This window comes from Cryptotermes secundus, unplaced genomic scaffold, assembly GCF_002891405.2.
Source record: "Cryptotermes secundus unplaced genomic scaffold, Csec_1.0 scaffold3161, whole genome shotgun sequence".
NCBI lineage: Eukaryota > Metazoa > Arthropoda > Insecta > Blattodea > Kalotermitidae > Cryptotermes > Cryptotermes secundus.
In genome coordinates this window covers 1-14,040 of record NW_019723002.1, presented here as the reverse complement: position 1 = coordinate 14,040, position 14,040 = coordinate 1, and the positions used below count along the sequence as shown (strand labels likewise).

Below are 14,040 nucleotides of genomic sequence, written 5' to 3'. Positions count from 1 at the left end.
TATTGACACTGCACACTTATGTACTGTCTCCAAAGCACATCTGAGGTGAGGGTCATCATATAGTGACACATCATTACATCATCATTAGACAGTACTAGGTTCTATTTTGAACATACAATGGGAATCATGATTGCCATATCAGAGATCTTGAACACAAAGGGCATTTCATCCTTAATGTTGCCTATTTAAAGTATGATGTACCCTCAGAGATTATTTGTATGGCCAAATAATTCAAACACACATGTACATTATCAAATAACTCGAAAAGGTGACACAACTGATTACACCAAATATAATGAACTAGTTAGTATCTGCAGTTCACATAAGACATTTTCATCCATAATGGATCAATACACTGAGATCGGCTAATCACAAGGCTCATTACCACAGGACAATGCATGGACACATCCATACCCCAAACTATTTGAATCCTTGAAGAAAGCAGTCTTCTGGGATTTTGTACCGTGTATATGTGGTGTTAACTGACGTTCCTCTGGAACGTCGGTTAACACCACATATACACGGTGCCAAATCCCAGAAGACTGCTTTCTTCATAGTCACCGCCGTGAAAGCCTCAAATCTTACATATTTGAATCCTTGATCCCATGGTGGGTGGAGGCTGAGAACTTTGTACACCAGACATCACATATCCAATGGAGTTTCGTGAAAAACATCCAAGAAGTGTGTGCATCTGTATGGATACAGTGTAGCCACACAAGACATGTGACCCAGTCCAGAAACTTTGGATTTTATCAGAATTTTGCTGCAGGAATAAATTGCAGAGAAGGTTTTATAAGTTATATTTAAAGTTTTCTGTATATTGTTTTGAGAGGGCAGTTGAGCCAGTTACTACTAAATTCTGTAATATTATGTCAGTTTGAATATGCCAGTGACTAAATGACCACAACTAACAGGAGTAGCATAAAGCTGCCATATTTGATTCACACTGAAAACTCTTCTTGTCTACTACGTTTGTTTACAACTTTTCACCTTTCTACACAGGATGGAGGGGTTTCCTTGCTTTACGGGTCAAAATATAAAGATGGAAATAAAACATTTCAAGATGTAGCTTCTTAATATATTTCAGCATGACCATTAAAGGCACAACATAAATCCAGAAATGATAAGTTTAATTACTTTGTAGTTTGAAAGTCTTAGAAAGAATATCTCTGTAATAAATTTTCAAATATCTAAGAAATATCAAGTTTGTACTTTGCAATTCTGGATTCACAAGACCCTATGAAATTTCACACAGGCAGACTGTATCAAGTCACATTCTTCCTCGCAAGCAATCACAAATATAATTTAACAATCATAATCACTCACAACCATCACGCTTGTTTTGGCAGTTATGGAAATTGTGTAAGTACTTTCACCTTCTGAAAGAAATGAACACATGCATTAGAGCAGTCTTCGACTCCGTATGTTTCGCAGGTCTGATGGCTGGTAATACAGCTGTGGGTCTCCATACACAGGATCTATGGAGGGACTCAGGCCTGGGGACTGAACTGAAGGCTGAGATCTGAAGCTTCTGCTTGGTTGATACATCACTTGTGATCCTGCGAAGGCTTCTGCCAGAGGAGATGCTGAGAGGAAATGAAAATATGATGCATAAATTACATTGCGCCACCAATGATTTCTTTGTGAACGCTCCCACAGATATCTCATCACAGGTGTTTGTTTTCATGTTGAGTACTATATATGAAAACACTGGTCTCATAAGTACTACACAATTAAAACACAAGTAATCTCTCTCTGTACATAAAGAAAGGTGTGTGTGTTCAGTTTTTACATATTTCCACACTGACATCTATCTTGACTAAACATGGCATGATGCCAGAGGACCTCCCTTGGAAGGTTTTAGACACCTGAAAGTGTGCATGAGTCAAATGGAAGGCATTTTATTTCCCATTACTTCCTCTGTAAGAAGGGCACTTCAACTAGGGATTATACATCTGTCCCCCACTGTTCTTTTTAGATTGGAGTGAAGACAAAAAAGATGTTCATCTTAGAGAAAGAAACCCATGGAAAACTTAATTTCACTGCTATGTGCATAGGTCTGAGTCCAAGCCAACATATTTCCCATTATGTCCTTGTAAAAAAAATCTTTTGCTATGATCCATTAAGGTGCTAAGTGCTTTGGTTCATGTTTGTAATGCAGCATAAGAATGTGTGAGAAGAGATTATTTAATGTAGTCCCAATGCCAAGTTTTTCCACTAAGAAACCAAATGCATGATGACCACATCTGAATTAACAATGAATACTGTAACTACATGCTGCTGTTCCTTTCCTAATGCTCTAGCTACTGTATGTTATGATAAAGGTAAAGAAAACCATATCCTGGGTGAAGAATGGGTATTTTGTTAGTATTAAATATTCATCTCATCAAATTTAAAAGCCTCTTTCTTTTCATTTGGTTAATCCAATGGGTTATCCTGTTGTGGAGGAGGGCTTGGTACCCAATAAACCAGGGAAGCTATGACAAACCTAAAGGGGTAGATGGAACTTGTCAGCTGTGGTCAAAGCGATCAGTGTAGGGCTAGACAAGTTGAAATTGTCCCTAGTGCTCCAGACTGGCGTTGAAGTATTGGAGTCATTGTAAACCCAAAATGGGGGAAAATTTGTAACATACTGGGAATTAACATACATAAGATTACAGAGAATAAACATAACAACAACACATGGATATAAGGGGCAGTTTTTAGGAATATACGCTCCAAATGAGGATGAAGATGCTTTGACAAAAGATGAATTTTGGAGTTATCATAAAACTAGGTAGGAAGTAAGAATTGATGGGAGATTTAAATTGAAGATCAAGGAGGGGGAGTGATGACCCAATTGTGGAAACTTTGGTGATGAGCCAACAAATGACACTGACGAAATACAGGTGATGCAACAATAACACCATATATATACGAAGGGGGACCCAAAAATAACCGGAAACGACCTGTTGCACGCGCATGCTTTGTAATTACGAGTTGTGCTGCTAGGTGGTGTTAGCTGGGGGTATCCCGCGACTGTTAGTGAGCTGGCGTCAGTCTGAGTTAAGCGGTTTGTCTGTGGTGCTCTGTTGTGTGCGTTCCTGTTTCAACCCTTTGGCGATTAGTGAGATGGCCGACCGGAAGGAACAAAGAGTGTATGTAAAATTTTGCTTTCTGTTAGGGAAAACTGCACTTCACTCTTCAAGTCGCGGCAAACATTCACGCGGTTTTCTCTTTGGTCATCTCCGAGCAAGCGAGGAACAAATTTTGCAGACACCCGTCTCATGTGCAAACCTTCGGTTAAAATTCGCTGGACCGTGCTCCATGAGATGTTCGTTTCCTCAGAAAGTTGGTCAATGGTCTTTCGACGATCTTCATCAATTGCACGTTTGATTTTGGCAATGTTTTCGTCATTTCTTCCTGTCGAAGGACGCCCGGGGCATGGCATGTCTTCTGTTGACATGTTGCCAGATTTGAAACGGGAAAACCACTCGTAGACCTGTGATTTCCCCAAAGCATCATCATTAAAGGCTTGCCGAAGCATCCCAACAGTCTCGGCTGCAGTTTTCCCTAACAGAAAGCAAAATTTCACGCACACTCTTTGTTCCTTCTGGTCGGCCATCTCACTAATCGCCAAAGGGTTGAAACAGGAACGCACACAACAGAGCACCACAGACAAACCACTTAACTCAGACTGACGCCAGCTCACTAACAGTCGCGGGAGACCCCCAGCTAACACCACCTAGCAGCACAACTCGTAACTACAAAGCATGCGCACGCAACAGGTCGTTTCCGGTTATTTTTGGGTCCCCCGTCTTATATGAACAAAGACTTGGAAAACAAAGATTTCAAAATGTAGCAAAAATACACATTCACATGAACCAGCTAAAGGAACACCAAGATAAACAGAATGAAAACCAGAAGTCTGGACAGAGCTATGAAACAGAGGGAAATAATAATAATAATAAAAGTACAAAGTTATATCTGAAATGGTTATGCACAAAAGATCAAAATGGCAGAATACAGATGAAAGGAGTACAAAAATAGTATTCAAAAAGGTTAGTATAAAAGCAAGACATGTTATGATATACAAGCAGAGTTCAAACCCCTGCCCCCAATATTAAAACTCATATAAGTGTAAACCACTGGGGAAAATACTCTGCTCTATTATAAGAAGACTGGAAGGAACTTTTAAAAGACCCAGCATCACAAATGAGAGACACTGAGGCTTCCACATTTTCTCTAGATAATCAGCTCACAGATGGTAATAACATGAGCCGGTTGCCCTTTACCCCCCAGGAAGATTCCTGATACTCATTTCTATTAGAGGCCGAGTTGACCCCAGGGCCACAATGCGGCTGGAAAGATTACGTAAATTGAAAACATCCACTTCATTGGGACCCAAACCCGCAACCTTCCAGCTTGTAGCACAGTGCTTCAAATCAATGACGCTACCACGTGCCCCTTAGCACTATTATATGGAAGTGTATTCACAAAGTCTGTACCATCTGTTGGCCAAAACTTAATCCTGACTGGCAGTGGAACACTAGCTTCTGAAAGCTGTCAACATACAAACTATCAGTATACTAACTATAAATGTCAGGCTACACATGAGAGCACCTAAGTGACAAAGTGACTACTTACTGGGTGGCATCATCCCAGCAGAAGGTCGTAGTGATGGCACAGACTGTGGTGGGGCAGGTTGAAGCAAGGGGTGCATGTAGCGGACATAAGCTGGAAACAAATCAGACAATCATAAGTTGTAATTTCTACTTTGCTGAAACAAATTCTTGACCCCAGAAAGAAGAATTCAATAAGTTTTTACACATTATATGATTTTCATACAAAACAACTCCTGAAGAGTACTTTCTGGGATATAACACCATGCATTCTGTTCAAAGTCAACTGACATTTCAGAGGAACATGTCGCCTCTATCTTCAGGGTTGGATAAGTTCAGCAAGATACCAGTGTGTAAGCAGGTGGCAAGCAGACGGACTACATGGTGTTATACCCTACAAGACAGTACTCTTCACAGTCACTGCCTTGAGGACCTCAGATCCTAGAAAACAACTCCCATTTAACAAGAGTAAAACAATGGTGCTTTTGTAATTTCACTGTGGGTCTACCCTGAAAAACTCATTTTCCACATTACTAAGGTCATGACTGCATGACCTATCACATGTAAGAAGATTCCAATACATGGGCGCCATATGCTATAGTCGCTTCTACCGGCATAAAAGCCAGGCCAACACGTAGCGGTTGCAGAATCTTACCACAAATACAGAATTTTACCTTCATGTCTTAATCTTTATTGTTATATTGTTATTGTTATTATATTGTTATATCTTTATTTTTCAATTTTATTCTAAGGAGTTTCAGTTTTGAAAATTTTGACCAGATCTTAATACGTACATGTACATGCATTTCAATAATTCCAAGATACAATAAGGATCCTTATTTGAAGACTTACATGATAATTAATTGCAATTCATCAGCTCATACTGGAACATTGTACACCTGATGATGACCCAGTGTAAGGGTCAAAACATGTTGCATCTATAAAGGCAAATGTCGATACAGTGTGTTTTCTTTGTTTTAAATACAGAATATTGTGTAGACCTGTTACCTCATATACTTTTGTATATCTTATTTATGACACACAACAGGATGCACACTATTAAGATCATCCTAGAAATAGGAGATGCTGTCTCATACTACAGAAAAGTATAGTTATGCCATACGGGAATGAGACTGTGTTGTACACTTGTTATATTATCATTAGAAAGATACTAGTTCCTACTTTCAACACATATCCAGTATATTCAGACATACATACACAGGACTTTCCTTCTGTCAGGTTATCAACACCAAATATGACATACCCTGATTTGTGTAGCAGATGGAAATTAATCACTGGCATACTATGGCGCCTCTCTGGGTTACGTGACCTACTCATACAATTAAAGTGAGAACTGAGGTCTGTATGGAGTGACTATATAAAGAGCAGCATCTTCTGGGATGCTATGCCATATAGTGTAATTAAGTTCACAGACGTTACAGAGGAATGCACTGCCTCCACCTTCAGGGTTGAAGAGTAAGGCAAGCAAGCAGCAAGTACAATTTTACTCTTCTCACTGGCATGGCTTACTGCTGAACTAATGAAGGCAGTGCTTTCTGTCAAAATGTCAATAAACACCATAAGCTAGTACTCTAGAAAGTTAAGATAGCTTAACCCTGCAGGGAAGGTTAGTTATATTTAAGCATTTATTTTAACTATTCCAATCAGATTCCATACAGGTATTTTAAAAAGAGTAAATAGTTAGCAAATGGAAGAAGAGCTGCAGCTAGGTTTATATATATACAGTATACTTCCAAATATCTGTGTGCAGATTATCCAGTTTTCATTTTATCTGCATGACATTTTAGGCACATTTGCAACCTTCCAGGGGGCCTGCTGAGTTTACTCAGTCCTTACGGTCTGTCTGTACATAGGATCAGAGAATCAATGGACAGATTTTCATGAAATTTTGTATTGGCGCATTTAACGAAAACTGATGAACTATTTCTAGTCTCATTTAGGTTGGAAAACATTAATGACCATTGTACACTAAGGCCGCATTTGTTTCTTTGCATATCCTGACTGTAGTACCTAAAAATTTATTGGTGCGAGAAGTGTTGCAAACAAAAGTTGTAGAGAAAATTTAAACATCAATTTTATGTTTCATACGCTTCTTCTGCAAGTGTTATGGCCCTGAGATAATTAAGCATGACTAACGTCATCTTCATGTAAATCATCAAGGGAAAATATTACCTGGAATGCCAGTACAAAATGACAAAATGAAGGTACATGAACCTAACAGATGTCACTAGGGAAAATGACAAAAATTACGTGCTTTGTAAAGATTACTGTCTTCTGCAATGAAATGTACATAATCAAATAGAAAGTAACCAACATTTCAGAGGAACCTGCTACTGAATGGTAAGGTAAATTTTATTCATATTTGGTATCCAAGAGTTCATCCATCATAGGTTGGCATGTAGTGAATATGAACATTCTGGCTCTAAAAATAAGGGCTCTTCAGGTGGGGCCCAAAACATAATGGCAATTTTCTATGGCTTTGTTTTAATTACATTTCAGTAATATATGAGACCACATTTCTAAATAAAACTACACGGGGTGTATATAGGAAAACAACAGTACACACATTAGGGGCCCAAAGGCAAACTGTCGATTCTGTTGAAACCTGCTTTACTGATCACACTCGATTTCATTGCCAAGATAATATAGTTATGGCCTATACAAGAAAGTATGTGCACCATTTTCATTTTTTGGTCGTAGGAGTTGGCAAGACTGAATCTTGGTACCACAGCCTACTGTACCAGACCTTGATGACTGATGAGCTTGGAGCACTGGTGGAATGATAACTGGCAATTACCACTTTCTTGTTGATCTGTCTTACACACATTCTAGCTATGGCTGAGGATGATCCCCCAGTGATCAAGAAATTCTGTTTTTATGGAACCTGTTAATAATCACGAAAGTCAGCAACTGGGACCCGTCCCAAATTATTTTAATCTGGTCTTCATTATCTATAATATATATATATATATATATCCTAACATGTGTATTAAACCCCTTAAGGTCAAACCCCCCTGGAAGAAAAGCATGTAAAGTATTATTACCATAAAATGTAACGAAGAAGATAACGATGAGAGATCCTATGATTGTAAATGTGTCACGATAGTAGTAAACGGTGTCACTGACAGGCATGCCAACTTTTGACATTATGCAAGGTCCATGACCCCATGCGGATCCTCCAACCAGACGTACCTTAACTGGGACCTGTAATGATATAGAACACTTTGTTTTTCGTACATACAAGCTCCAGCTTCACACACCAGGAATGTATATAAACCTGAATGACTACTTTGCGATGTTTATTCATTACACTTAAAAACCTCTCAGAGCACAGTAAGAAATTATGTTAAGTTGTATGCCATTATCATCACCATATAAAAAAAAATGTCTCAAGACAAAGTACAACTGGTTACTCTCCTTCATGGCAGATGCCCACTTTTCTCCATTACCTTTTGCTTCAATCTCTTCACTTTTAATTCCCATAAATCATTCTCTGCATCTTCCAGCCATCTCAATCTGGGCCTTCCCACTTTTCTACCACCTTGTGGCTTGCTTTAAAAATTTTTCTTAGCCTACTTTGCCTGATCCATTCTAATCATATCACCCAACTGCTCCAACCTCTCCTTTCATATACCAGCTACCAGATCAGCAGTTTTATGTAATTCCCTCATTTTTCGGTCAGTTCTGATTCTCCATACCATACATTTTCCTCTCCAAAATGTTTAACATAAATTTATCCTTTACAGTAACACAGTATGTTTCACACCTACATTCATGTATCACATCTGGTTTTAACATTCTCCTGTATATTTTAATTTTGGATATTCTGCTCACAATTCTAAAGTTAAAAATATGTATGCTGTAAACAGGAGTTCTCATCTTGATTTCATCAATAATTTGATTGCTTCCCTCTTATTAGAGTACTACATATTTAAACATTCTAACATTCTTAAAAACATGTGAATTAACATTCATATATGTACTTGTGAAGTAACTAACACCATGGAGCAAAGTCTTTGAGAACCTAGTAGTTGCCCAGCTACTCAAGAAATTTCCCAAGGATCATTACCGAGTTCACAAGGGCACACCACTGGTTCCTATAATGAGGCAAATTAATTCAGTCCACACACTCCCACCATATCTCCTTAAGCTGCTTTATAATATTATGCTGCCATCTACACTTACGTCTTCCAAGTGCACTTCACGTTTTCTGACCACAATTTTGTATGCGTTATTCATCTCTCCCACATGTGCTACATACCCACCCCCCCCACATCATAATCCTCTCCAGCCCCCTGTCAGTTTCTTCCTCAGCACCCTGTTCTCATACAGCATCATGAACAGGCACCATAAAAATGGCATCACTGTAAATGTAAACGGTTGGTACAGAGGGAGCAGCAAGCCATTCACATGCCAACATAAGGAGTCAAATATACACCGAGTATGTTTAGTGTAAACACAAACCTCTATATTTTGGAATGTCCTTTTTGAGTCAACAACTACAGACATTGGAGTGGTCAGATCTGCTTCCTTCCAGTATCTTTCTGTAAGCCAGACTTGATAATGTGCTTTATTTGTTTCCAAGATTGGTCCACTCACTGTCAGGAAGTCTTTTCCATCATGTGGATATACCTGCAATACATCACAAACACCATTAAAAGAACCACCCCAAATATGAAATTCTAAAGCGGTCAGCACTCAATGGGCTCATTAAGGAATTTCCTGATCTTAATGAACTACAAAGCTTATCACAATATGACCAGTATTCCACAGTGAACAACAAGTTAGGAAATGTATGCATAGTGTAGCAATTCTGTGGCATTCGCTCTGCCTTGTTTAAATATTTAAAAAAACTATATAAAGACCTACAGAAAATGTGTATTGGACATAAAATATGTGCTGCACCTCTTTCAAAAACTGCTATTTGGAACACTTATCATTGTGACAAATATTTAGTAAGTTATAATCAAGATGCACATAAAAACACATGCATACCTTCTGTGAAGTGTCCCTTATTGTCATCCAATTATAACCAGAACTGGAATCTACCAACAAATTTTTGTGTAACTCCCAAAAACATAATTTCATGAAAATCCATTCAGTGGTTGTTCAACTTACTATACACGCAGACAGACATGTGGAAAAGGTAATAGGCACATTTTTGCAAACTTCTGTTGTGAAAGTGCTAAAGATCAAGGGAAAAAGTAACAAATCTAATCAGTCACAATAGCCAAACACTGGGGCCATGAACGAAACCCAAGGCTTAATGAATGTGAAGCAGGGCTTTTAATCACTCTACCATGGTATTCACTGCCAAAATTAAGTTTAACCTCTCATCAGTATCATTGTTAATAGAATTCAAGACTGTAGATGAAACAGAAAGAATGATTCTGTCACAGTGAAGGGACACTCATCATCTGCTGAACATGCAGCATGCATCAGGTAAGAACATGATTACATCAGACAGAACTGACTGTGTGAGATTCATCTGATATTTCAGATGGTGGCTTCACTCGAAACTTCAAAAGACTAGCTGTCAGGCAGACCCAGCAATCAAATAGTTAATATACCACAGAAGTACACTAAGGACAGCATCAGTACATGGATGGGAAAAGATCAAATCTCTAAAATGTGGCCCTGACAATGTAGAAGCATTGTAATGGATCAACTTTCACTTTTATGATGATGCCAGCAACCAGGTTCAGCATTAACCCTCAAGAGAGAGCATAACCATAATCACGTGCACCCCGACTTACTTCGAGCTGCTTCAAGACATCAGGTCTGCCAGAAACAATGATGTCAGTTGACATTCTGGCATCACTCAGGTTCGCTTGCTTGGTGTGGACAAATACAGCAGGCAAGAAGGGGACTGTCAGAGTATCTGAAATCATGGAGCCACTGGAAACATGCAAACTGATATTGGTCTGCAGGACACTTTTGTTCACTGTTGGCATCCCTGAAGATATTACCATGCATCCATATGTTCCTGCAAAACAATAAGCAAGTCTGTTTTGGATTGTAGGTTCTCATAGCATGATGCTGGAATGTGATGCCATGTAGTCTCATAGATGTTCACTGGACTACATAGGTTCACATCCCAGAAGATAGTATTTTCAATAAACAAGTCGTATTGCGTTGTTTTCAGCCAAGAGAAATGAATCCTATATAAAGCTCATTTAGAACATTCATATTATGAATACTTAATGACCTGAGATGATATTAAGATTATATACAGTCTTTTGGGACGTGACAACATGCAGCAGCCTTCTTCCATCTCCACTTCCCTGAATATGGAGGCAACAGATGTCTCCAAAACACTGGAACCTCCCTACTGGACTATAGGGGATCATATTGCAGAAGGCTGTAATCTAATAACCATTCCACCCAAATTTGATTTGTTTCATTCTGGTCCGTCACACTAACAATATTATAAAAAGATACAAACGCACTGGACGGAACTGTTTTATCTTTTTATAATTCCACCAAAACTTTTCATCCAAGTAATACCGATTAACAATGTTCCAACTTCTTGAGTCACTGCAGTTTAGACATTAATGAGGCTGTAGGATTATTCGTTCCTATCACATAACTTTTGGTCATCTCAGTGTTCTGGCACTGACCTGCAGGCAAGGGCAAATAAACTCCCTGTGGGGCTCCAGACAAGATGTGGCCCACAGGGAAATCTACAGCTTATTGTATTTATTCATGGATTATTAAATGACATCAGTAACTCAGACTACATAACATCAAGCGGTACAATAATCAGTGTGTAATACAATCCTGGAATTTGCTGGGGGTGGGGATGTCAAAGTAGAACTATGAAAAACCTCACTAAGGTTATGGTCACTTGCCTGAGGTTTCACCCCACGACCTCCTAAACATAAAGCAGGATTCCTCCTCCCTCACCCATGATGTAAAGCTTGCTGTGTCATTGAAGTTCACTACATCTCAACTCTCTCAAGTAAATTAATTTAATCTTTGAACCCTGACAGTTCTACAATGATTCAAAATTCAGTCCGTACCTCATAAAAAGAAGCACATGGCATCTCTGTCATAAAGACCAACTTGGTAACATTGTTTAGGCAAATAACTATAGTTTATTGCGAGAACCATACAGCACCCATAAATACACTGTGCTTTAAAGCACTTATATATATTTTAAATTTTAGTACTGCAAGCATATGACAGGCACATTTAATTTCACTATATTTTACTACATCAGCAGTGGCAAAGAGTCAATGTGGGATTTGAACCACTGCGAGAATCTGGAACTCTCCATTTCCTCATGGCTGAGGGATGGATGAGGATGGTCAGAAAGCCTACAGAATGTGGCCTTCTGAGCAGTGACAGCAGAAAACCAGGTTAGGACTTGCCTCCAGAAAGAGACTTTACTTATTTATTTAGTAGTCCCTATAAGGACCCTTCTGTACTTGACCATTTCAGAACCTCCTGTTTCCCTTCACCCACCCAAGGCCCTATCTCTTCCCTTCCATCCTCAGATCTGATTGGCCAGTCCTCCTGCTCTCTCTGGCTTGCTCTTTTCACTCTTCCTACACAACTGCTCTACTTCGAGGCTTGGCTCATTCCCATTCTGAAGACAGAAGGCAGCATGTTCCTCCAGTACACTGATAACCACCTGCCACATTACCGCACACAATCTGAAGTCACCTGTCCACAGCGGACGATGGGAAGCACGAGAACAGACGAGGGAGGGAATATGGAAATAGATAATATAACAAAGGGGACCTGAGAGTCTTAGGGTAAAACACTGGCCTCTCATTCAGTGAATTCTGCATTTGAATACTGTTGTCAGATTTCTGTGCAATTTTTCTGGTCATAAATGGAACCTCTATAGATAAGAAAATTCTCGCCATGTGAACAGTACCAATGTCCTCCCCTATGGTTCAGAATCCATGTTAAGCCGCAGTTCCCCCTCTGACAGCCATCATTCTCACACTGGGATAACAGGATCAGCCCCATGAGTGCTCCCATCCCTGAAATCAGTTCTACACCCCTGCCCACACATGCAGAAGCCTGAGAGGTCAATACTCATCATGCCTGGAGGCACCAGACAGACAACAACAAATACTTTCAACAGTCCCTTTGAACATACTAACCAGTGTGTACATCAAAATCCTGATAAACAGTAAATACATCCTGGATCTCAAGATCTGCCATAGGAGTCTCAAAATACAATTCACATGTAAAGGGAAAGGATGTAGCATGGTACATAACAGGACAAGTTCCATTCCTGGTTATCAGGTTGCCAAACTTGGCTTTGTCCTTCACATTTGCCAAGACAACTGGCACCCGGAACCCATGTTTCAATTCAGTATTGATAAGAGTGTTGTCCGAGGGTGTCAGGAATGTTATCTGTAAGCACAGTGAGACAGAAATGTAAGTTACAATATCCAAAGTTTAACATAACAAGTACATAGAATCCAGAAAAAGCTGACTTATATTTATTCTGAAAATCTTCATATCATTACAACACCAAGAGAATACCTTTAACCATAAATGNACAGAAATGTAAGTTACAATATCCAAAGTTTAACATAACAAGTACACAGAATTCAGAAAAAGCTGACCTATATTCTGAAAATCTTCATATCATTAAAACACCAAGAGAATACCTTTCACCATATTCTTATGTAAATGGATTATATCTCTTAAAATAATCCTATACCCTTTCCAAAACGCATCTGTACGTGCATCATACCTCAAATAGGCAACCTTATGGAAAAAAATCCTGCATGTTCAATGAGGCATTGCACAACGTGCTGCTAGGGTTCACCATATATAGGCAGCACAATTTAATACCAACTTCTGTGAAATCAGTAACATAATTACATCTGTATGAAATGCTGATACTGATGGTGAAACCCCCTCAAGGTAGTCATAGGTGAGGGCACCACAAGGAAACTGGCAACCGCAACACAACCACACTTTCCGGGAACTGCTATAAGTCTAAGCTGAACACATGTCACTGAATGGAGCAGTGCAAATTGAGGAAACGACAATGCAACTTGAGGAAGGGCTGAGAAACTCAACTTCCAGGCAATGGAGCATGCCAGTCTTCTCACAATTGCGTTGCAGCGTGGTTTCATATTGTCAGCTGTTCTATAACACGCGCCAGTGATTTACTTGCTTCTTTAGATGGCATTAAATGTTGACAAAACTGCAAATTTTGTTTTTGTGCAGTTAACTGAGCAAGAGCCTGGTATATATATGGCAAATGCCACCCAGACTGTGCTAGGAAGGAGAAAATAGATTTGGCTCGGGAAAGAATTTCTCATGAGACGAAGAAGTCTGGATCCTTGTTAAGTTCTTTTGAAAGAATATAAGCATTTCAGTTTAAATTGTCACAAGAACAGATGCACCTAATGTTTTCTTTTCATAATATTGTATTTAAGCATCC

At 39.2% G+C, this 14,040-nt stretch overlaps 1 protein-coding gene across 1 annotated transcript; it reads right to left on the bottom strand.

Annotated features, from left to right (window-relative positions):
- Positions 1 to 549: 549 nt before the first annotated feature.
- On the bottom strand, positions 550 to 13,023 carry LOC111861599 (nuclear pore membrane glycoprotein 210). The gene is made up of 6 exons (XM_023846296.2): positions 12,740 to 13,023; positions 10,379 to 10,608; positions 9,087 to 9,254; positions 7,667 to 7,826; positions 4,627 to 4,716; positions 550 to 1,586 (listed from the first exon to the last, which is right to left on the bottom strand). Exons 1-6 carry the CDS (start codon positions 12,852 to 12,854, stop codon positions 1,402 to 1,404), a joined length of 948 nt encoding a protein of 315 aa, XP_023702064.2. The 5' UTR covers positions 12,855 to 13,023; the 3' UTR covers positions 550 to 1,401.
- Between the last annotated feature and the right edge of the window lie 1,017 nt (positions 13,024 to 14,040).

Coding starts and splice junctions, on each gene's coding strand:
- LOC111861599 (XM_023846296.2), bottom strand. CDS start 12,854: ATGTACCATGCTACATCCTTTCCCTTTACATGTGAATTGTATTTTGAG. Junction 10,609..12,739: donor GGATTTTGATGTACACACTG/GTTAGTATGTTC, acceptor ATTGTTTTGCAG/GAACATATGGATGCATGGTA. Junction 4,717..7,666: donor CTTCTTCGTTACATTTTATG/GTAATAATACTT, acceptor ATTTGTTTCCAG/CTTATGTCCGCTACATGCAC.